General features: G+C 41.5%; 1 protein-coding gene across 2 annotated transcripts in view; it reads left to right on the top strand.

Moving 5' to 3' along the window:
- Positions 1-2,108: 2,108 nt before the first annotated feature.
- C3H8orf34 (chromosome 3 C8orf34 homolog) overlaps positions 2,109-25,357 on the top strand; it is a 167,733-nt gene continuing 144,484 nt past the window's right edge. Inside the window, exon 1 of one of the 2 annotated variants that reach the window (XM_055800692.1) lies at positions 2,109-2,425. In XM_055800692.1, coding sequence (XP_055656667.1) covers positions 2,228-2,425 — 198 coding nt within the window. In that variant the 5' untranslated portion in view covers positions 2,109-2,227. Of the gene's footprint in view, positions 2,426-2,546; positions 3,347-25,357 lie in introns of those variants that run through there. The other variant, XM_027791715.2, reaches the window with a different exon arrangement.

Raw genomic sequence — 25,357 nt, 5'->3', positions numbered from 1 at the left:
ATGTCACTGAGCCTATGCTCTCTGCAGGAGACACCTGCACTCCCACACTTCAGCACTGAGAGCAAGCTCTCTGTCAGGGAGCTGCTGGAGACCTTCAACTAGGAAATAGTAACATGAAGCTCTTAGTCAGGAACTGTCTGCATTTATGTCTCCCTAAAATGCCTAATCCATATCAAGGGATAACCTGTCAGTTAAGTATTATGGGAGCTGTGGGATTACAAGATGTGTCTGTTTAGAAAGCTAATTCTGCATTTGGCGTTGGAAGCTTTCCCAGCCACAGTAGGACTGCTAGTGTGGCTCCCAAGCCAACTGGAAAGTCTAGGTTATATGTCTGGGTGAGAATTAAGAGACGGAAAAGAAGGTCTAGTGCAGGGGTCCTCAAACTACGGCCCGCGGGCCAGATACGGCCCCCCAGGGTCCTCAATCCGGCCCCCGGTACTTACAGACCCCCCCTGTCCCCCCCCCCGCCGGGGGTTGGGGGGGGGAACCAAGCAGCCGCAGATGACTGCCTGCCACTTGCCACTGCATCTGCGCGCCGGTCCCCTGGTTAAAAAGTTTGAGGACCCCTGTGCTAGGGAAATAGGAGCAAGAAAGACAACAGATACCAGCAAGATCCTGCATCCTTAGAGATACTCAGAAGACATCTGGAAGTAGTGCTGGGTAACCAGCTCAAGGTGACCCTGCCGTAGCAAGGGTGTGGGTCCAGTCCCTTCCAATCTCAATCACGCTGTGATTCTGTGGGAGAAAAAACACCACCCTGCAACCAAACCCCAAAACTCTGAGGTTTTCACAGTGAGATCTTAGGATTTAACTAATTGTACAATATGCAATTATAGACAGTTATGCTATCTTTAAAACAGGGGTCCTCAAACTTTTTAACCAGGGGACCGGCGCGCGGATGCAGTGGCAGGCAGTCATCTGCGGCTGCTTGGTTTCCCCCCCCCAGCCCCCGGCGTGTGTGTATGTGTGTTTCTGTAAATACTGGGGGCTGGATTGAGGACCCTGGGGGGGTGTATCCAGCCCACGGGCTGTAGTATGAGGACCCCTGCTTTAAAGCCTCCTTGAATAGGTTCTTTTCTATTTGTATGGCTGAAAGTCTTGTTTTCTTCGGTCCTCTTATTGGTGTACAGACAGCAGTGATAGTTCTGGTGTGGTCAGGTCCCAGCAGGCCTGGAAGTACTGCTGCTTTCAAAGGTCAGGCTGCGTAGGGCTATAGAAACGTGTTATCATTTTTGGATCATGGGAGGGAAGCACCATTTAGCAAAGCTAAAGACTTTCACCTTTTGGAGCAATCCGGGTTCTGGTAAGATTTATGCAATTTACAAACATCCTCATTTGATGGGAATCGTTACAGCCACTGTGGAGAACCTGCATCACTGGCAATTACCCTTATGATTTCATGATCCTAATTAGGCTGATTAAACTAGCTTAGCACCATATTAAGTGGTACCGGGCAAAGCAGATGTACTTTGCTGGAGATAATATGCTAACACTCTGAGCTGACATGAATTTTAGAAGACTACCAACACACACAGAATCAGAGTAAGGAAAAAGCTGGGGTTTTTTTTAGTGGCTACTACAGAAAATAAAAACTCTGCCACACCAAGACTGGGATGTGCAGCGAAACTGAGCATGTTCCAGCAATCCATTAAAGAATTCTACAAGCCACTGCTTATGCTATAGGGTGTGCTGCAAACTCCCTTTATCATACACTTACACCCAACCTCCTCCTAAGTATAGGCATGAGTTTTAGGTCAGTAAGGAGGACTTTGAAGTCACACAACAGCCAATGGCCATGTGAGCAGAACTCCCAATCTTTTGACTCCTGATAAAATGAATCCTTTTCTTTAAGGGTTTCTGAATCAGGAGCAGCTTGTACTCTTGCACTTGCAGAACACTGCTTGATTGGGAGCAGGCAGCCTGATTCAGCAGATGTGCTGAGTGTTCCTGATATTCTTCAATGCTGTTTTGTGCTTTTAAAACATTCTTGTGAAAAAAATAAGAGATGTCTTTTTCACTGTTTGTTTGTTGTTTTTTTTTTAACAGGTGAATGCTGGTACAGCAGAATCAATTGTTGCAGAAGAAAAGAAACATCAAATCCCAAGAAGCATGTTTTTGTTTGTTTTTCTCTAAAGAGAGAGAAGGAAAAGCTGGCTGTGACCCTGCTTCCAGAAAAGGCAGGCAACTAATTACTTGAAGTGGAGAAAGAATAAATACCACTTCTTTGATGCGGCCGTTAACTCACTACTCCCTAAAGCCAGCTGGAAATTTCTCATTTCTCAGCTGGCTTTTGGAGGGGAGCCCTTGGCTGCTTGAGGGAACTCAACACAACCTGCGACCAGGATGCACATACGTGGCTACTCAAATTACCATGCCAAGATGCTCGGGGTCGCCAATTGGGAATTTTAGCTGCATCATAAGAAAGGTAGCATTTTAAGATTGTAAAATAATTTAAAACAATAATTAAGGAAAAGCGCTGGCCGTAGACCCTGCACCCCCACTGCACGCTGGCCGAGCGACTCGTTTCACTCCCCCGCGACCCTCCACCTGCCGAAGTTTCCGAGGGCCGGCCAGGCCCCTCACGCCCGCGGGCCGCGGCGCTCGCCCCGCCCGAGGGGCTCCCAGCCCGGGACCGCGCAGGCGGCGCCTCCGGGGAGCGGGAGCCGGGCTCCGCCGGGGGAGCAGCCCACCCGCGGGAGGGCAGGGGAGCGGCGGCAGAGGGAAGGAGGCAGCGCAGCCCCCGCCTCCCACCCGCTCTCCTCCCCCTTCCCGCGCTCCCGCCTCTCGTGCGCCGGAGCCCGGGCGCCGCCGGCCGCGGCGCTGCCGGGAGCCCCGGGCCATTGGCTTCGGGAGCGGCGCTGTCGTGAGGGCGGCAGCTCGAGCCGCGGCTGCTCCCGTAACCAAGGCGCTGCCTGGCGCGCGCGCACCGGCGGGCAGGCGGGCAGGGCGCGCGGAGCGGCGGGGCCCGGGGGCCGCCTTTGCAGCTGTGCGCCCTGCGCCGTGCTCCGCTCCGGCTGCTCCCCGAGGGCAGGCAGCCCGCCGCCGCCCCGCGCCCAGTTCAGCGGGCGACTGGCACCCGGCTTTACCCACCCCCCCACCCCCGGTTACCTGAGTTAGCTCCGTCCCCGGGACTTCGGGCTGCCGCCCCTTCGCAGCGCTTTCCCCCGCTCCCGCTGTGGCAGCCCGTGGGCGGCGGGGGAGTGCGCCGCGAGCAGCCGGAGGGACTGCAGCCGCCGCCGGGGGAGAGGAGCTCCAGCCCCCGCCTCCGGAGCTCTTCATGGCGTCTCACCAGCAGACCAGGATCCAAGCCTACCTGGAGAAGAATAAGATCGGTCCCCTCTTCGAGGTAAGGTGCGCTCTCGCCGGCCGGCTCCTCCGCGGCGAGTGGGGGTGGGGGTAGGGGTGCCCCCGCGATGGCTGCGGCTCCCCACGCCGCACAGGTGAGCGCAGGGGCGAGGACGAGTTTGAGGCGCCGCTTCGGCCTCTGCCCGGCCGGGGAGGGGAGGGCAGCGCCGGCACCCCCTGCCCTGCCGCGCCCGCAGCGGGCGTGTGCCCCCCCGAGTGCCGGGGCTCGGCGCAGCCCCTCTCCCCGGCTGTCCCGCGGGCGCGCCCCGCTGCTGCGCCCCGCCACGGACGCGCCGCCCCCCGCTTCACACGCGCCCGCGCGGGTCGCGATGGTGGTGCCCCTCGCCCTGCCACCCTCCGCCCCGGGAGCGCCAGGCGCCCCCGCGGCGCGGTCCGCCCCGCCCCGCCTCGCCTCCCCTCAGCGGCCGCGGAGCCGCACGGCGGTGGGACGGCGGCCCGGCCCCTGCCGTCGGGCCGCGGCTCCCCGCGGCCCGGCTCACCCTGTGCGCGCCGTGAGGCGGGGGCGGCGCTCCCAGCCCCCCCCGGCCTCCAGGGCGGCAGCGCTGAGCAGCGAACCGCGAGGGGTGGGGGCGAGACCCGAGGCGCTGTCCCTCCGTGCCCGGCCAGCGGGGAGCGAGAGGGGGTGCCTCCCCACCGGGAAACCCGCCCTCTGGACCGGGCGCTCGGGAAGAAATCCGTCCTGCGAAAAGTCTGTGTCGATGATGTTTTCTGAAATTTTTATCTGCAGTCGCAACGCTTGGGAACCGTATTTTTGCTGTAGATTTTCCCTGGTCTTCCAAAGAGGCACTTGGATTTGTAGATGCACGGATACAGTTATCTTACTATTTCTGTGCAGAAGCTATGAATACTTAGAATTTAAGAGGGCACTAGAGCAGTTGTGATTATTACCATTTTACCATCCTGTTTCTCATGCAGTTTTTATATCTAAATGCACATACATTACACTTCTGGCAGTATTACCCCAAGACACAAGCCTGCTTTTTCCAGTGTTTAACTTGTTCTCAGTCAAGCTTACTACGTAAGGAATCTCTTTGATTCAGGTGTGGTGGATGCTTTGTTTTCAGTGTATGTTTTGGGTAGCATTTGCCAACCATCATGAGAAAGGTTCAATTTTTGTGGTAAAACTGTTTGCTATAGGTCAGTTTTTATATTTTGCATGGGCTGATGCTGTTCTGACAGATTATGTTGGCTCAGTGTCAGGGTTGTTAGATATTTTTATTCCGTAATAAATGAAGCCCCATTTGATAGAACAGCAACTGGGTACTAGGGAACAGCAGGTGATTTTTCTAGTTCTAGAATTCAGAGAAACTGAAATATTTGTGTGGGTCAATTTCTGAATAAAAGGCTATTCAATCAGCACAGTTGCTAGGGCTGTATATGTAACTGACTCCTGTGTATCTTAGTGGGAATTAAGTGCCTTGGGGTTGTTGAGGAGTTAGGTCCTTGACAGATGTCATTTTCTGCTAAATTTTCTTAACCCATTGTTTTACACATTAAAATTCAAACAAATTACTTGACATCACTGTTCTGAGTCACTGTGTTTTAACCTAGTTTCTCAGTAGTGTAAGATGCTCATCTCAGTTTAAATAGTGGGATGCTTTAGTTGTCAATAGTGGAGGAAAAAATGAAGAAGTTGTATTTGTTACAGCGTTTCATATATCATTACGTATTTCGCTAATCACTATAATGTAGGGATTTTGTTGTGGTAGAAACGATCTGTGGAAAGCTCTTTGCATAACAACCTGTAGACAGCTTACAAGGTTAGTGGACTCCTGTGTACCAGGAAGAGATTTTTATGTGAAATCCACTTAGACCTGAATACTACGGAGTGGATTTAAGATACAGGGCTGTAACATTCATGTAGCTGCTTAATGTAATTTTGATCCATAACACTGGGAGGAAGTGGATTGTCATTCTTGTTTCCTCCACTTCCTGATTAGCCATTTAAAATCTACTTGTATAGTTAATTTTGGTGATGTATTTTTTGCTCTCAACAGTTTTTGAAGATCTACAACCTGAGCTTGATCTTGTAGCCCTTAGTAAGGGGAGGGTATGTATTTGAAGTTGATGGGAGTTGATCAAAGACTATGCATTGGGCGAAGCTTATGCTCTATACTGGTATTCCTGTTATATATGCATTGTGGTGTGTCAAGAATACCGTGTGTTCACTATCAGATATATTCGCTAACAGATCAGGTTTTTATCTCTCTGAAAGTCTTGACACATGGAGATACCTGTGCTTCCTCTTTCATTGAGGAACAGCTAGCGTTTTCTTATACCGCTTTTGGTTTGGATGCTAATTAATCACTGCTTGTCATGGATGACAGCCATCTTTTTTTGCAGTGAGTACTAATCTTCTGATACCAAGTCAGAACAGAGCGGACTTGGATTCAGTTTTCTGCAGTGTTACTTGCTGAGCAGGTTGTGATTGTAATTGCTCAATATATGCTTCAAGCCAACATTTTAGGGAGTGCATAAAGTAATATTGGGTAATTGAGGGCAGTGACAAGAAAGAAGAAAGCTGAGAGAGGACATGCAGGCTTTCTGAGATGAAGGCAAGGATGGTGGTGCATAAACATATTATATTGTGTACACAATGAATGATCAGTGATCAGGAGGATTTTACACCGCAGCTCTTAGACAATGACACAGGCATAGTTACCTGATGGCTGGGACAGTTGTTGGTTTCCTGATGATGAAGTACAATTCCCCTGCATTACAGTCATGAGCAGAAGATGCTGTTAGTTACTAGTTGGTCACTCTGTTCAGTTGCTTGCAGTTATCATGGTAGTGTCTCTTTTCTTTGTTCTGTCGTGGATTTGTGGACACCTTGTACAGTGGTTAGGGCCTTTCATACTTCATTAACCAGCAGTATCTACTTAAAAACATCTGGTCTTTTGGACTTCATCTTTCTTTTCTTCGTGGTTGTTTTTTGGGGTTTTTTTTGTGTGTATGTTTTTTGGGTGGGGGTTTTTTGGGGTTTTTTTTTGTTTTTTTTTATTTTTACCTTTAGCATGTGCTGCATATGCATACGAGTTCAGTTTTCTTTGCTGAAGTTTTCTGGTGTTTGATAGGTGAATTGTCTTTCTAATTTGTCTAAAAGAGAAGTGTTCAAGAGAAGTGCTGACATGTAAGATCCAGGAAGACTGCAGGGCCCTCCCTTGGTTAAAAAGTTGTTTCCATCTCTGTAAAGAAAAGTAGGAGTAACCTTCTGGAGAAAGAATTAATGAGTTTAGGCTGACTCAGCAGGCATCAGTCTTCTACTGACTACCAATACCTGTTAATGGATAGTAGGAAGTCCTATCCACTAAGCTATGAATGGTAACATGCAGATTCACTTGATTCCAAACATTTTTACCAGTTAAGTTCTTATTTATATCTTAGAAGTGGGAAGGAAGGTGGGTGGGAATTAGTGTGTTCATCTGAGATTGTGTCAATTTTGAGATTTAAGCCAGATTGCAAAACAATTTTGATACTTTAGCCTCATTTCCCCCTTGAATGTAGGTCCTCAAATCATGCTTTTTCAATACTGTTACTTCTTTGCCATTTCATCTTACAGGTCCCTAAGGTTTTTGCAGGTAAAATTCCTGTGAACCTATAGGTCAACTTCTAAATGCCCCAGGATATGCAGATGTTGTTAGTGCTGAAGGTAAGGCCTTAAATTAACCCTTTAAATTCCGTCAGGTTTAATGAGCTGGCTTATCTCGTTCTGTGTAGGTTTTGTGTCTTTGTGGTTTTATTTTTTTTTCTTTTGCTTTTGAAAGTGGAGATATCTCTGTAAGAGATTATTAGCACCCGAAAATACTGTGGGTAGACACCTAGTTTAGATTTGAGAAATGCCCTTTAGAAACACCTCTCTTCTGGGATTTTTGTGGTAACATGTAGCATAGCACTACCTGGGGCTTTTTTAGTTGGCTTTTTTTTTTTTTACATTTAACTTGGAATGCAACAAGAACTCTAATGAATTATTTCTGTGATGAAGCTTCACTGTTGTTTTTTTTCAATCTTTCTAAAATGTGAACAGGAGGTGCGTGCCTAAAATTGGCTGGGACAGAGTATTCAGAATGAGCACCCACTCATTTCTGTCTGAGTGAAGTATTGACCCACTTTGCGTTCAAGCATCCAATCCAACAAATTCTTTTTGTGTGCTAATAATTTCAGTGAATAATCCTGCTGCTTGTGAGTATTCATACATCTAGACTTCTGTATGACTATTTTTTCAGCATCTAGTTGTGTTCTCATTTGGGCAACCTGACAGTTTCTGTGAATTTGAAAGCTGGATCAGCACTCTGAAGAACAGACTGCAATAAATCTTCAAGAGCTCTGAGATAAATATAGTGTTTTGCAATGTTCTTATTTATAGAACTGCAGCTAAAAATCATCCGGCAGGTACATTGTTGTTATTCAAACTAGAAGGTTGTAATTTCTTTGAGTTATCAAAAGCCAAAATAACTCTTCTCAAACTAAGCATAGCAAACCCCTGGTTACCTAAGATTTTTTCTTGCAGTAATGTAGGTTTAGAACTATAATTTTTATTTTGAACAACATAAAGGGTGTGTTCATGTTACCACACTTACGCTGTTTTCTTTTAACAGACAAAATTCCTGAAGCAAATGTAATACGGAACTATTTTATTTTTTTTTTTTTTTTTAATTTACGGTGGGTTTTTTTCCTAAATGAGATGGCATTACTGGTATATATCATGCACTGGCTTCCAATATTTAATTTAAATAAAATACCTATGCTTCTGACTTAAAATTTAACACATCCCAATGCACCTGTTTTGTCACTAACAGTATTTATGGTGTACCTTGTGACTGAATTAGGCAATGTTGGGGAATGAATTTTTGAGTTTGCGCTGTCTTCTGAAGGAATGTTTGCCCTCAATTCTTAAATATACAAATGTAGACACAGTGAATTTGAGTGTCTCATTTACCACTTTAAGATTCTTCATAGTATCAACTTATGTTTTAAGCTGCAATATCTGCAATGTGAGTGATAGGGATGCTCTCAAAGAGCATTGTTTTCTTTTGAGCTTGCTCATATCTTTTATTTTATTTTGGTATTATGCTTAATTGGTTAGATTCTATTGCTAGCATGAAAGGGACTGTATTGTGGATGATGTGAATTTACATAGAGAAGCATTTAATTTCAGGCAGCTAGATGGAGCCTTTAGAAGACCCAGGTTTTTCAGTACTTAGACATTGCAAGAATCATTTTAGGTACTAACTGATTACCCAGCGACATTGTTTCAGCCTGGTAGTCCCTCTTTCAGAGGAACCAATATTAGCTGTTTTTCAAAGGAAACCAGCAGTGATCTAGAAATGCCACAGTGTAAGTTCTAAATTTTTTTGTTGTCTGCTACAGCAGGACTTAATGGTAGCCTTGATGTGCACCAAAGTAAAAGACCTGCTTACGGGGGATGAAAGTCAAATGGGAAAAAATGGTGCAGAGCTGTCCTTTGCTTTTCAGAGAATTCACTGTGCATACTGATAGTTGCCTTGGTAAAGTTGTCTTTAAGGCAAAACAAGTGAAAAACCCTAATTTAAACTATAGACAGACTCTTTCCATTAACAAACAGTTCCATGAGCAATGGCTTTATGCTTTTTGCTTGGATTTTCTGGTGACCAACAAGATGCAAAAGTTGTCAGAAATTTGCCTTGTAGATGAGGCATTCATTATTATTCTTCCCTGTGGAATCTGGGTTTAAGAAAATAGATTGTTTCTGAATGAAGAAAATCGCGTGTTTTGGTCTTGCTACCTGACTAGTTAGTCTCTCAACATTTGAAAGAACTTGCATTTTTGTGATGTCTACTCCTCTGGGAATGTTTCTGAAATTAGTTGAAGGTTTAAAAAGATATTGGAAAGAGAAAGTGAAAGATATTACAGGTACGGGTATGCATTTGTGTGGTCAGACACAGATGATAATCACATAAACCTTGTTTCCACAGTGGCAAAAATATTACATGTCTGAAAGGGAAATGTGGGCTTTCCTAATTGCTTTTTTAAAAAAAATTCCTTCTTGGCACAAGACAAAGAAATAAAAATCAAAGTTATATCCTTTGTCTAATAGTAATAATCAAATTTGAAGAATTGTATCTAAAATAGGGAATAAAAAAATGGAAGAATCATAACAACTTCCTTTTGTTACATTAACTTTTAATGCTTTTAAACTCTCAAAATGACAATTACTTTGCTTCTTAATAGGGGGAGCAGAAGGCATAACTAGCTTGCCATAAAAAATAATTGAGAATATGAGAGGTAGTTCTGAATTGAGTTGCTCTTACCATCATGTACCAGCAAAGCCTGGCTGCTCAATGCTAAGGTCTAGAGCTAGCAGATGTTTGTTTAATATAAAAGAAAATAAAACACTATGAGTCTAATGTCTTTCCTCTAGGACGTGCACTGGGACAGTGATGATTTTTAATTTTTGTCTGGCGACCCCTGTAGTAATGAATCAGTCTGGATCAAAATAAGCCAATTACTACTGCTCTTTTTTTCTTTGTGTTTTATCACATTATGAAGTCTCTTCCAAGTTTTGGGTGATACTTAATGCATGCTGTTAATTAAACTTGAAGTAAGCTCTGCAACTGTTTTGTTTCTTTTGATTAGTTCAGTCTTTTGGTACAAAGGACAAAAATAAATGTCAAATATTAAATTTAAAAAAGTTAATGGCTTTAACTTAGTCTTTAATTTTTTCTAACATGTTCTTTGCTGTTACTGATATATGCTTTTCCAAGTGGGCTAGATGCTATCTGTACCCCAGACTTCGCAGAAGTCTCAGCCTTCTAGTTTTGGAGCTTCTGAGAGGGAAAAGGGCAGCTAGTACCTGAACTGGCATTTCTGCCATGTGTGATGTGCTGCTTTACTGTCCTGGAGCAAGTGGGTTTTTTAGATGCTTTATCTTGGCCTTCACTAAAAAGACACAGCTAGAAAGACACCTGTTATTAGTGCTTGCTGCTTTAAAAAGTGTTACTATGTAAATGGAAGCATTAAAAAATAGCGTTAGAAACCTGATATTTAAGAGCATTTTAATATCATGTTCTTTTACAGTTCACCTTTTAATTTTGAAGGTCTAATCAATACCCTTTCCCTTTGTTCAATGTCTTTTCTTCCCACTTGGTACTTTGCATTTTACGCCTTGTGTATTTAAATTAAGAGGTGGAGAGTGATAATTTATAATTTTCATTTGCCTAGTGATTTGTTTGGTGGTTGGGTTTTTTTGTGTTGTGGTTTTTTTTGTTTTTTTTTTTTTTGTCTTGTGATATTTTATTTGTTTGGAAAGCATATGTACTTTTGTATGAGTGAGGGTAATGGAGATGGTTTGTTACCTCTGGACTTCAAAGAAGTGCTTTTTTATGCTCACCAACTCTTGAACAGACTACCCAAATGCCATAATGTAATATCTAAATAAAAATGACTGTATTCGGTATTATCCTCCTTGCACGGATGCACGCTTTCTTATTCTCCTAACTGTGAAATATGGGAGAGGGATATCTTCTGAGTTAAAAGATGCTTCTCTGCCTGAAACCATGAGAAACAGTTAAAACCCAGCTGAAAGCAAAATAATTTTCAAATGGATTTATTAGGAAACTGTTGGCCTCCTGACTAAGGCAGTGTGCTGCTTCAGACATTACTGAAGGTGATGAAAAGAGCAGTTGTTTGGTAGAAGAAGCAAGGATTCATGAGTTTAATTCTAGAATACAGGAAAAGAGCATGGCGCTGAAAATGCATGCCTATGTCTTTGCCGAGACAACCCAACATCCATATTTGCTCTAATATAGAGGGTAATAGCCTTTTAAAAAGCTTGCAACAGACACGTCTTTGATGGCCTTAACTTTTATGTCAGGTACCATATGCCACACTGTGTTCATTTCTCCTTCGGCTACCCAGATTCATTGAATACCTATTTTTAGTTCCATCCAAAAGTGTTCAGGTAGAGTCGTTAGGCTGAAGTTATTGATGCCCGTCTGGCTTTGCTCTTCTGTTGGTTTGGGCAGTTTTCTTTCCCTATTCACATAAAATTAAAGTATTATACTTGCATTAAACATAAGAGTTTCCAGTGAAACACCTCAGTTTTGAACATAACTTTACATAGCACTGTAAGGAAATGTGTTACAATTACGGGAATGCCCATACAAAAGAATGCATGTGAACTTGCTTACCCATGGTGAGTAGAAGCCTGTTTTACATTAGCCACCTCTTAGAAAATTTCTGTCCAAAGGGTGAGTGGAAATTGTTACCTTCTTGTGTATTTACATGAAGCATTCTTTCTCTCTCATCATTTTGCCAGCTCCCTGCAATATTCAATGAGTAAAATCACTCTATTCATGTACCAGATTTCTCTATAGTGGCTGGAACAATATGCTTATCAAGCTCATTTGTTGGCTTCTGGAGGAGCGGTTTTCTGGGGCAGGAATCATGAGAGTTTGGGTTTTTCAGCTGTTTTGCAGCCTTTTTAATTGAATCATTCCTCCTCTCATAGCTTGTTTTTCTGCAGACACTCTGGTGGTTTAGTACTCAGAACTGCAGGTTGTGAGCCAGTTGCTGCAGCTCCTGTTCCTCTTCATTGCTGGCTGCCCATTCCTGCTGACCCTTGTCCCAGAACTGGTGGTTGTCTTATACTACAGTTACCCAGTTTGTGAAGATGAAATAGAAGAAAAGAAAGTCTGCAAAGAAGTTAAAAGTGTTGAGTTGGTTTAGCTTGGTGGATCACCATGTGGTCTGATGAGGAGCGAGATATTAACGAAGGAGAGAAAATGTAGTTGGCCAGAGGGTGAGGGGAAGGAGAGGAGCACAGCTGCTCTTTTCTCCAGTAGCAAGCTGCTAGATGGGCATAAGTGATCTCCAGCCCATGAGTTCTAACTAACTGCTTAACCTTGTATACCTGCAGCTTGTGTGTTTGTTAGCTTTATAGGGATCTTGGCTTTTAAAGGTGCATTTCCACATAGGTCAGGAGAATGCCATGAGGCCCAGCCCTGTCCCTTCTGGGAAGGAACAGAAGAGGGAATTGAATAATTAGTGAGGATGGCCTAACAAATTAAGAGGAAATGGACCATACGAATGCACTGAGCATGAAAGTGAGAATAGCAAGGAAATGGAAGAGGATGGGATGACAAAGATTAATGCTATATTTCCAATGTGTGTTTTGTTTTGGTATTCCCCCACCCCCAGTCCCTACAGTCAAATGGTTACCTGGGATCTGTACTTTCTTTTTTTAAAGCTTCTAGTGCTTGTGGTTGCTGAGAGTATAACTGAAGGGTGAGAAACATGGGGCAAATACAAGAAAATGTAACTTATTATCTAAAGAAATATGCATGTTTTGCAGTGTCTGACTCTTACTTCTAGTACTTGATCTTGGCAATAAATTGCCAGGGAGTTAAAGGCATCCTTAGCACTGCTGTTAACACTGGTTGCTGTGCCACAGACTCCTTCATCAAGATTGCATTACACTCCAATTTGAAAAAGGCATTGTGTCTCTGCTGACATTTGTGAGTGGAGAGGTGAACTGATGATTCTGAAGGATTCCTCTGGTCAGGTGTCTATCGCAAAGAAAGAAACTGTGAATGGTAAGTTCCATGTTTATTTTGGTGTATTAATGCAGAAAAACTGAGCTGTATTGTTGACAGCAGAATTTTTCCTAGCAGTCTAAATAGGTGGAAGCTGTCTCTTCTGGAGACTTGGGAGATGTAGAGTTGGAATTGGGGGGCATGAGTGTAAGTCTAGTTTAATTTGAAGGAAAAGAAAAGAGAGAGTCAGGATAAGATTGCTGAATTTATGTGACTGGGTTTACTGGCATTTTTCAGACTGAAATGTGTGTGTGTGTGTGTGTCTGTGCCCACACTATGCAATGCATATAGATGCTCTGAAGCATTGGGACACACATGAGAATCCCATGTGCGCTGGACAAAAATCTTGCATAAAAGCAGTAAGTGTTGTTACGTTCCTGTTCAAACAAATCTTAATAACTGTACATGTCCAGGCCAGTTGGGCATCACACGCTCAATACACCAAATGTGACCTGAGTATTCATCTTCCTAAGCATTCTGAAGAATCTTGTTCTTCCCGCATAATCAGGACAAAGCAGAGATGTCCAGAGAAATGCAAGTTGAGCACAAAACCAAAATCAGCAGCTGCCGAAATTCCTGTCAGTGTGCCATCATGAAACATCACCCCTAATTGTGCTAAAGATGAACTCTGCAGGAGTAACCTTGGAGAGATGGCAGGCTGCAACTCACTGAGTATCTTTTTAAGACACATCCTTTTGCATGATGTAGAGACCCCCGGGGGGGGGGAAACTTTTCAGAGCTTCTCCTAAGTGTGCCCTGGTTCAGATAATGTCAGTAGATAATAATGCCTATAATCTAATGCAAAGTGTAAGATAGTGGAGCTCTTTGGAGGCTTCGCAGTATGTGGCAAAGAAGGGATACACAAGGAGAAGACTAAATTGCTAGAGTAACAGATTTAATCTTGATTTCTTATCCTGTAAAGGAGGAATACTCAAAATAAAAAGACAGCTGGGAAGAAAAAGGAACAAAGGTAAATGAGAATGCAAGAAAATTGGTTTTGTTCTGTGTTTCCCTATGATAATAGAAAAATGATTAGAAGAATGAAGTTGTCCAAAATGAAGAGCCACTTAACATTTACTTAAACTCTGAAGAAAAAGTTAAGAAGTCAAGAGAGAAAATAAAATAGACAGTAGTTACGGTACTGAAATGGTAGCCAGTTATCTGGCTGCTGTTCCTACTTCTGCTACTGCTGTCCCACTGCATTATCACATACTAGTCTGTACTTGAGTTTCCCATTCCTTTGTCTGTCTTGTTTGTCTGCACAGAGACTGCAAACCCCTCTGGCTCTTGCAGTCTTCACACGGTATAGGAGTTTTCCCAGCAAGTCCCTGAGCTCATTATGGCCCTTCTGCTTCCTCGTCTTTGTGCTGCCTCAGTGCCTGGTAGTGCTATTAATCCCATTAATTGGTGCCACACATTCAAAAAAATTGATTTCTCCTCCCTTCTCCCCTGCTTAGTGTGGCAGTTCAGGGCATTGACAAGTCTCAAGGCTGCAGTGCAGTCCATGTGAGCACATTGTGTTCCTACAGGGAGCCCAGCTGCAGTGGGTGAGGCCCTGATTTATGAGAGGAAGGCCTTCACTGGTAACCAGGCAGATTTCGTCTAACATTAAATTAATAACAATCAAATCATCAGGAAGCTTTAATTGGGCAATCGCTGTCAGGGTTGGGAAGTTACTTTGCTGTGTCAGAAACAAACAGAAACGTACACCAGTGATCTGCAGGCATTCTCTAAATTAAAAGCACTAGAAAATAAGATTAGTGATGCTTTGGCTGTTATTAAAAATAGCTCTAGAACCCCAAAACCTATCACATACTCTAAAATTAACCAAATCTCTGCTTCTAGAAATGATTTCAGTTGCCTAAGCCATTGCAATCTTGATGGTAGAAGTGTCTGCTGAGAAATTATATTCCTAATTACAGTTCTAGGTACAATTCAGTTATCTGTCCTTAAAAATTACTATTGCTACCCATTTGAAGTTTTTGATCGTTAGTACAGTAGTACTTACTGAAATAACCACTGAAGGCTTTAGCTTTCTTGTCAAATACACTCCTTTAGTCCTTTGTTTGAAAACCTAAGCTGGAGGACAGCTTGTGGATGTTGTAGGTAATGTCTTGGGTAAGTTAGTGAGGGCATGCTGACTAGATCCGTGGTGACAGTGTACATGGAGGAGATAGTCAAAGTTCAAGTGACAATTTTTAGAAATACACTGGTTTTGTGTATGTGTTGAATTTTCCTTGTTGGGACTAGAAAATGTTTTTAGTAAGTAGACCCATATGATGTAATTACTAGAACTCAGTAGGTTTTTTTATGACTCCTTCTAAAGCTATTTTTCTTGCTTTTTCTTCTCTTGGAAAAAATATTTATTCATTAGCTTATATTTTTGTTATACAGAAACCAGTATTAATATTTTTTCTTATTTCATACCTATGGTTTGCATAATGTAAAAAATACTTTAATACTGCAATCAATTACATAACTTAGCTAATCTATAACTATAGAGTGGAAAGCGTATCCTGCTTATGTAAGCTGATACTTATTTAGCTGTCCCCATTATCTCAGACTTACTTTATTTGTGGGCATGATATGATAAGTGTCAGCCTTAAGCCAGTGCAACCAATTCACTTGTCCTCCCAGACGCCAAACAGAAGTGTCCAACAGCCTCTCATTTCAGAGAGTTTTCCAGCTTGGTATTGACATAGTTCTCAGTTTTCAATGGCTCTTTAAAGCTAGTGTGAACGAGGTTTTCCACACTACTTAGGTGAGGATTCTGTTAGGACTTGGGCATGCAAGTAACTTTATAATGGAAAAAAATAGGTAATCCCTGTGACAAATCATGAAGGTAAACTATATGCATGCTTCAGCTTTTTCCAGTAGCATTACATGTGAATCTCATTTTCAGCCATAAGTGCTGGTAGTATGCTGAGCGGTACAAAAGAAAGATCCAGAAAGCTGATTAAGAGTAGTTGGGTCACTTATGCTTTAGCTTAAGTCTTCAGATATAATTTGTATTTGTCCTCAGGATGCACAATATGCTGCTTAAATTCCTTTATAATGATACATTGATGAGCAGATGTAAGGTCTGAGAATGTAAAATTTATAGCCAGCATTTCTGGAAGATAGGGACTGATAGCAATGTACAACTTGGAGCTGGGTAGAAATATTTTATTCTTTTTTTATTGTTGTAAAACACAGCTCCTTTAAACCTTTAAGTCAGATGAATTGAAATGTTTTGTTAAAGCAACCTGTAGTGGTTTTGTGATGAGTTGACTTTCATCTGAACTTCCTCATTTGGCTGAATTGCTTGATGGAAATTATAGTTTGGATGTCTCTTAAGCTCCTACAAGCTCTCTCTGTGGCTTGACTGTGCTGAGAACAAACTGATAAATCCTGTGTGGACAACATATGCCTTCAATATCAACGACATTAATTCTATCCTTCCTTTTCATGGTTCTCTTTCACATTGATCAGTAGTGATCGAAAGTATAAGCCATCCACATAGAACTAAATCACTGTACAGGAATGCTAAAGTAGGGTGTATAGTTTTGGGTTGGTGTTTTGTTTTCCAGAAGTAATGTCAGAAGAGTCTATTGCTGATGGATAAAAATGTGAGCATTAGTATTTGGGTAGAGCTAGATTACTGCTTTAAATCTGAAATAGACACCATGAGAATAGACAGTTATGTCTGTGATGGTGTTTCTTTCTGGATATGGACTATTAAGTTGAATGGGTATTCTCAGAACCTTCAGAAGGGTCTTTGGACAGATTTTTCGACTGGGAATAGGTAGGCATTTACTCACTGGAAAAATATAGCTGTATCTTATGTCACATTACTGTTTGTGTTCCACTGTAATTAAACCCTAGGTATTTTGAGGGTTTTTCCAATTTTAACAAATTTGAAATAATTGGATGCATTTGAATTTAAGATACTGCAAATAATAGCTGCTATACTGCAAAGGTGCTTGAATGTTTTTTTTCCATGACCACTTATACAGTGGTTTTGTCTAATATTTGAGCATATGAAAATTGACCATGTATTACACAAAATGGGATCTCGCCATTCTTGTAAGTCCTTAAAATACAGTTGCCATTGTAATAATCAAGAAACCTTTATCATAGCACCTTTTTGCCCTGCATTCAGTGGAACATTGAATTAATTTCTTCTATTTTTTTTTTGTGAGCCTGATGTATATCAATAATACAATATATATGTATATATACTTGTGGGAAAAGGGAATGCTTTCAGTGCTTCCCACCAGCTGGATGATTTTTGCATTTGATCCAATACTTGAGCATTATTTTTACATTTTATACAAAACCTGTTCAAGTAGTGATATCCAAGTTGAAAGTCAAACTGAATGAGCATTACAGAAAGTGTTTTTAAAGGTCTGTGTGATTACTGTGATGTATATACAAGTGAACCACAGTAAGTTTGTATGAGCAATTACAAACCTAACTTTCAAGTGTTTGTGGTGTGGTTTTTTTGTTTGGTTTGGGTTTTTTTTGTCTGTTTGGTTTTTGTTTGGTTTTTTTTTTTTTACTTTGAAGCATACTTTTGTTTTAACATAGTAAATGAGATTTGAAAAACAAACATGAAATTTACCCAAATCAAAAATGAAGAAGGCAAAACCCAGTTATGTGCTCTTACAGTCAGGGACATTTACAGCAGAAGTGGGGTCTGCAGAATTCATGCAGCTGTAGTGTGGAGTGTTTAGAAATACACATTGGGCATTGGATCATCTCTTGTTAAACATGTGCCTGGCTGTAATCCATACTGTTCTTTCACTTCAGCTAATCAGTTGTCTTTTGCTGAAGAGTCATTTTCTGGGGCACCCTTTTCTAGGCATGATTATAAGACATCCAGCCTCTCAGAAGCAAGTGTCTTGTCTGAAGTGAGTTTTCCAGTGACTGTGCAGAAGTTGTATGGGGATCTGTTCTTCCTCAGGGTGCTCCAGAGGAAGTGACACGCTTTGCTATACACTGAGCCTGGAAGGTATGGAAGTAGGGTGAGAGGCTTCTGTCTCTTCTGATTGTGATCAGATCTCTCTCTGATTTGTAACGTCACCTGTGTAAATGCATTTGTGTAGTGGTTAAAGGTATTTTTTTGGCTCTGTGATTTCAGTAGCCAACATGGGTGAAAAAAAAACTTTCAAGTTACAGTTCCACATGAGATGATGTAGCTGTGTTTCAGCATAGATAATTGATGTTTGGATGTTGAAATAACTTGATTAATGCAGGAATGTCCTGATACAAGTGTTTAGATTGACTCTTTGACACTGCATCCTCCAGGATTAAAATTAACCACAGTATTTCTTAAATAAACAAAGCTAAATGTTACTTAGATATTGCTGCTGTTCTTAATATGACTACCACCTTATGCCTGCCATTTTCTGTCTTTCCACGCTTTTCAGGGAATACAGTGGTGTCTTTTTTTTTTTTTTTCCTTCGGTTTACTTCAAGATGTGCAAAAGGAATTTTATAGGTTATCCTTTCTTATACATATTTAAATCAATTATCTGCTGAAAAAATTCCACTATCTTTATATTGTGTTTTCATCTGCTGGCTGCAACAAGGAAAAGATACCCTATTGTGGTAGAAATTGTCCAGACGTATTGCAAATGAGAACTTCTGACAAATGGATTTTAAGTGTTATTTCAAGGTAGCACAAATTCAGTAGGTTAGGTAAGCAAGTAAATGTGTGAAGGGGATCCTGGAGGAACAGTAGTATGAGCACATGTTTTTGGAAAGTAAGCTTGGTGCCTGCTTTCCAAGTATGGGTGTTGTTTTGTAGCAGCAGTCAGTTAGGCAGCGTGTTACTCACCTTCAGTAGGCTCTGTGTTCTCCTGGATTCAGACACCGCAGCCTTGCCAGGTCTGTATGTATTCAAACCTTGACACTGAAGGGCCTACTTTTCAGAAGAATCCTGGATGGCAGCCTGGGGGGTTCTTCCACAAGGCCTGGGGCATATTTGGACAGAGACAGGGGCAGTGACTGCACCTTCTCAGGGCTCAGGCAGAACAATGAACCTGGTAGTGCCGGCAGGAAGCAGTTTGGGAGCCCCGGATGGTGGCTGGAGACATGTAGACCATAGGTGGTTCTGCACTCAGTGTTAACATTTCCTTCCCCTAGCAGTTTTGTTACGTGTCTCATGATGTGTTGCATACTTGATTCTCCATGGCTTATGTTGCATTCTAAATCAGAGTACTTAAAGCCTGTGCTCTTTAGGTCAAAATGGACACGTGCATGTCTTTTTCCCTCTGTGTGCCTAACCTTGTTTGGTTTTTAGTTTGGTTATGATGGGATATTCATTCTTAGAAGTTTCCGCACTTTGAGCATCAGAAGTATCTATTTTGGTTTGACTTGAAATAAAGATTATCAATGAAGGCAAAGTATGTTAGAAATTTGTCAGAACTTTGAAAATAATATTAAGAAATAAAAGGTGTCATTAAAGCAGTTTCTCTGTCATCTTGCTTGCTGATGGGGAAAATCATACAAGTAATTTTGGCTTAACTGATGGATGAAACAAATGCATATGGAAGCAATCACAGATGGATTTTACTTCCAGCTGAACTGCAGTTATTCACGTGTCTTCCCGATTGGGGCCGAAGATAAAATGAGGTACACTGATACTCAACAGAAATAAAATAGTTGCCAGTATCATGTCATCGCATGTAGTAGATAGTAGTACACAAAATGCTGGAAGATCCCCTGGAGTATAGAAAAAAAATTGGTCGATATTTTTTTTGCTATTAGTTAACATAGTTATTTAGCTACATATTATAATATTATTAAATCATGCATTCATAATAAAATTTTATTATTCTGTCTGTTGGCTGATGTCTTCTGCATAGCAAAAGTTTCCTGTATTCTTGCATTTAAGAAGACCAGTTCTTTTAATTCTGATTTCATTGTGAATTTTGCATATTTTTTTTAATTGGCGAAGTTCAAGTGTATAGGTAATTAAGAAAAAAAATCATCTACCTCTAAATGAATACAGGTTAAAATAACCAGTAATATAAAAGTGTTACTTGTAATAGTAAACAAGGAGATTTTTAGCATTTCCATTTGCAGTTAGAAAAGCACTGAGTATGAGCTGCGTTGAACCAAACTGAACGTGACTGTGTGTTCTCAAAGGCATTTAAGAGCTACTAGGTCTCTGCTTGCAGACAGTCTGCAGTGGCTTTGGCGATTATTCAAACATGATACTGTGCATCTTGTGTTACTGGTGAAAGGCAAATCAGTGTGTCCTTTCCTGGGGGGGGAAGGGTACAAGTAGCTTTAAGTCAATCCACTGCTTATATGTGAAATAACCTTCTGTCTTCCTAAAATGCTCTTTAAAAACAGCTCATTAGTCTTATTTAAAGAGTTCCAGCCACATTTGCTGTATAAAAATTCTTCAGATATAAAAGAAACCTTTGTATTTTGCTGTGGCGAAAATGAGTTTCCAGACTTTTCTATGGCAACAAATTCTGACCTTTCCAGTTCAGAAATCTCTGTTGTATTGGTGCATATTAAACATTTAGTTCTATTTAAAAAGCTGATTACAATGTTGGTATGAAGTCTTATGAGACCAAGTCAATCTCTCACAGGTAAATAAAAGGAAATTAAGATGCATATCTGAATAGCTATTCATCTATTCAAAGTGTATGAATAAAACTTGTAATTAGACTATTACCAACAATTGTTTAGCTGCTGTATTGAAGGAACATCTTCAAATGACGTGATTTAAATAAATTCTAACAATCAGGGAGCACCTGTTAACTTCATTGGAATTTGTTTAGTGATCATTACTTGAGAAAATTTAGGGTTAATTTGTGTAGGCAGCTAAAGTCAGGGTAATTAAATCTGTGTTAGAACTTCCCTACCTTGGATCTGGTAACTCACGTTCTCAGTTTCATGTCACTGTAACTGCTGGTTATTATTTGAACTTCCGTGTGAATAGTTTAAAATTGTTGGTCAAGATTAAAAAAAAAAAAAAAATTAAAAAAATATTTAAATGCATAGAATTTATACAGAATATTTAATAACTTTGGCTACACAATCTGGACACCAGAACTCTTAGAAACAGTCTCATATTTTTCTTTCTGCATAACTTGAGTAAATGTAATGTTGTAGTGACACGACGTTAGTTGTATCATTTTTTCCACAGCAGAAGTAATACTGATTTGCCTTTTACAGATAAGGAAAGAGCTACAGTGCCTTGTTCCAAAAGCTGTCAGAGTAGAGCATCTGCTAGTGGACACTGGATAGCCTGAGTTTTAATTTTTCTGCTAACATGGGCTTGACTGTCTGCAGCTTCATCATGTCTGTTATCCTGTGGTTTGTATGTTATGTTAGTTGCATGCACTAGTGAAACCAGTGGAAGGCAGTTGAGTGGTCGTTTCCAGAGGCTTCAAACTGTGGAATGCTCATCAGGCCAAAGCTCCATTGAAAATAAGGCTTTGATATCTTGAATGGGATTTTGTTGTGTAAAAGTGTTGTTAACTTAAAGGGGTTCCCTAATGTTCATACTGCTGTGATGGCAGTTAAAGGACTTCTCAAGACCTCTTTTTTTAAAGAAGGCCAACAAAGCAAAAATCATTGAGGGTGTGATCCAAGGAAAGATGTACATTTAGTTACAAGCCAAATGCTAAAATTTCAGTGAAGAAATTCCAGGATTTGTTAGTGGCATTTTTACATTGGAACACTAGCTGGGTATAGTATGTTTCTCAATATGGTGATCCAGAAACCCCACATACTAAGCAAGAACTCACCCACAACACTAAATGCCAAACCACTAAGCAATGTCTGAAACATCAGCCAAATCTAGAGTGTCAAGCTGGAGTTGAAAGCAGGTGTTGCTGTGCAGTGTTTCAAGAAATAACAATTGCCTGTTTTCTCCTCAAATGTGGCTAGAACTGAAGCAGTTCTCCACAGTGTCAAAGGACTGTGTCTGTATTTTATCTAAATGCTGTTTAATACTAGCCGCTGGACTGTCAAATCATGCTCCCTTTCATGTCACCGCCTGATTTATCTATCTGCCTGTCTATCTATCTTACTGTGCAGTAGCACAGGTGTGGGAAGCAGCTTAGAAAGTTTCTTTCCACTGATAGAGCATAGCCTTGAGTTTAAGACAGTATCCTGTGTGGTGAGAGCTGTGGGTTTGAATTTCCTCAGACTGACGGTAGCCTTGTGTTGTATTTAGGTTCCAGTATCCTGAATGAGAACCAGAGCTCATATGCAGCTAGCAGGTATTGCCCTCACTGTATTTGTGAGGGGTCTAGTATTGGTCACGCATTAAGCATGGTCAGAGAACAGCAACTCCAGCAGACCCCTCAGGAATCTCAGGTGCCAGTCTGTCTAGTCTTCATTGGGTTTTGCAGGGTCTGAAAGACTTGTTGATGGAACAGTTCTGTGATTTTCATAGGAATCTCTTGTAGATCCTGTTATCTTCGAGTCTAGCACCTGAGTTACTAATCTTAACAGCCGTTTACATCCCAAGACTCAATGACATGGACAGATGATCCCATAGTGGCCTTAGAAAACCAATTTTCTAAATTCTTTTTTTATGTCATTACATCTTTAAAAGTGAAATGCCAACATGGTAAATGTAATTTTGTAAATCTTGAAAAATTAGGATCTTTTATGCTGAACAGATCTCTGACTATCTATATTAATCCAATCCTATTCAGAAACGTGAAAGCCAATCACGTTATCACCTCTCTCTTCCTGTAGCCAAGGCTACATGCCACGACTTTGTATGCCACAGAGGTATGGACTTTGTTCATGTTAACCTAATGTTCATTGGTACTTCCCACCTGCAGTCTCATGTAGTCCAACGGTGCCTATTCACAGTTGATACTTTAGTTATACTATATAGCGTTTTGCCCCAGGTATTTGCATGTTAAAGCACATGCTATTTGCATGTGAAAGCACCATCCAAAGCCTTAATCAAGAAGGGAGACCCTATTTATTCAGGTTGTTTGGTGGGGTATTTTTTTGTTTGGTTGGTTTTTTTAGTGCACTCTGTCCACTCTAGAAGATTGAGGTCTGCTGTCTTTCTAAAAAGCACTGGTCAAGGCTTGTGTCTTGAACTTAAAATGTGGTCTGAAGAGATGGTCACAGAATCCCTCTTCTATTCACTTGCTCAGAGACTGTGAGATCCTATTTTCAGTATCCTGTTCAGCCTGCAGGGGTTAGACTCACATCTGTCACCTCCTTGCAGGTGAGGATCAGGTGAGGCTGTAGCATAGCTATTCAGGCAAGCTGCCTTGGAAAAGTACTCACATTGTGGTCACTTTCTCATGATTACCTTTGAGCCTGAAGTTTTTGGATAAAATACACATGTCCTTTAGGTGCATCAGATCACAAAGGTTCACTTATCATTTATGTACCTGGAATATTTTCAAGTCAAACTGGTGGTATCAATACTACAGAGATTGTCAAGATACAATTTTAGTTAGGGATAACTTCCATAACTCTCAGTTTAGATACTGAAATCTTTTACTGGCCCATAGTGTTCCTAGTACAGTCACACATAACCCCACCATCCTTGAAATTGTTATTTGAACTCTGGTAATAAAAGCTTACTGTCTTTTGTAATAAGCCATACTTAAAAAAAAAAATTCCATTAGATTAAAATCATCCATTAGATTGTGCTTATACTTCAGAAGTCGATGTATTATAAGGGACTCATTAAAGAAAGTGGATATTTAAGTGGACAGAAACATTATTTCTAATTCTAAATTTTTGGCCAGTGTACAATTCTAGTATCTTTGTTGAATGGGTAATTTGAAAACTGTTTGTACAGTAAAACTATGGAAGTGATAGGATTTGAACTTCAGTCCAAGGCCTGAATTAGGTGAAAGCCTCAAAATGGCCCAGAAGCCCTGATGTGGTAGGCTGAAATCTGTCCTGTGGACATTCCAATAAAACTAGAATTTCCAGAACTGCAGATTACTTAATTACTGGAAATCTCTGCATGTATATGTATACATACATACCTATGAGAGATCACTGGCAGGATTCGATGTTTTAAACTTAGGTCTGTGACCTTGGAGTATAGGTTTTTTTTACTTGCACTTCCAATCTTTGCATTTATGTTAATAGGCTTATGCTAAATACATTATTGCTGGTTTGGTTTTGTGTTGTTTTGTTGTCTGCTTCATTCATGTGTGAGATCAGCCTCAGAAGTCTTCTTCATAGCTGCTGGTAGACAAACCTGTGGATAAATGAGCATTTGGTGGCTGATATGCTGAAACCAGCGAGCAGGCAAAGTGTGACTTGAGTGAAGGATCTAGGATTTGGAAACATATGTCTACAGCTCACCTGAGAGTCCTCAGTGAGCTTTTCTTCTCTCCAGCTGCGTGGGTGATGCATGGGTGACTGCTGAGCAGTTACCAGTGGGAAATTCCTTTTAGCAGTATGCGCTGTTAAATGACTCGCAGTGACTTCTTCCAGCAGTTGCTCTTTGGAAGAGCTCTGCTACTTGCTGGTGTTCTGCGTTGGGTGCCATGGTTTTGCATGCAGTCAGTAGCTTTGAAAACTGAAGTGTCAAAAAACTCCAACCATCCACCTTGTAAAAAAAAAAAAAAAAATAATAATTTTTAATGTCAACTGTTGACATGTATATGTCATATTACCATTTTGTATCCACTCCAATACTGCTATCCACAGGGGAAGTTGTCAGAGTACAATATTAGGCCTTTTAATGTGACTCTCACTGCCAGTTTTTGTTACACAACTTAGGAAAGTTTGACAGGATTTTGAAAGGATGAAATAATTTTTCTCCACTTTTTATGTATTTCATTTTGAATGTCAATATTTCATGTATATGAAGAGTCATTTTGGTTTTGCGCTTGTTTTTGCTGGGGTAGAGTTAATTTTCTTCACAGTAGCCAGTATGGGGCTATGTGTTGGATTTGTGCTGGAAGCAGTGTTGATCACGCGGGGATGTTTCAGCTGTCGCTGAGCAGCGGTTACACAGTCGAGGCCTTTTCTGCCCCTCACCCCCCACCACCAGCGAGCAGGCTGGGGGGGGGCACAAGAAGCTGGGAGGGGACACAGCCAGGACAGCTGTCCCCAACTGACCGAAGGTGTATCCCATACCATGTGGTGTCATGCTCAGCATATGGAGCTGGGGGAAGAAGGAGGAAGGGGGGAGCATTTGGAGTGACAGCATTTGTCTTCCCAAGTAACCATGACCTGGGATGGAGCTCGGCTTTCCCGGGATGGCTGAGCACCTGCCTGCCGGTGGGAAGTGGTGAATGGATTCCTTGCTTTGCTTTGCTTGCACGTGTTGCTTGTGCTTTACCTATTAAATCGTCTTTATCTCAATGTACGAGTTTTCTCACTTTTCCTCTTCTGATTCTCTGCCTCATCCCAGTGGGGGGAGTGGGTGAGTGGCTGTGAGGCTGAAGTTAAACCATCACAGTGATACAAAT

This window comes from Falco peregrinus, chromosome 3 (assembly GCF_023634155.1).
Source record: "Falco peregrinus isolate bFalPer1 chromosome 3, bFalPer1.pri, whole genome shotgun sequence".
NCBI lineage: Eukaryota > Metazoa > Chordata > Aves > Falconiformes > Falconidae > Falco > Falco peregrinus.
Note: the sequence above shows the minus strand (reverse complement) of the source record. Positions and strands in the feature narration are given on the sequence as shown.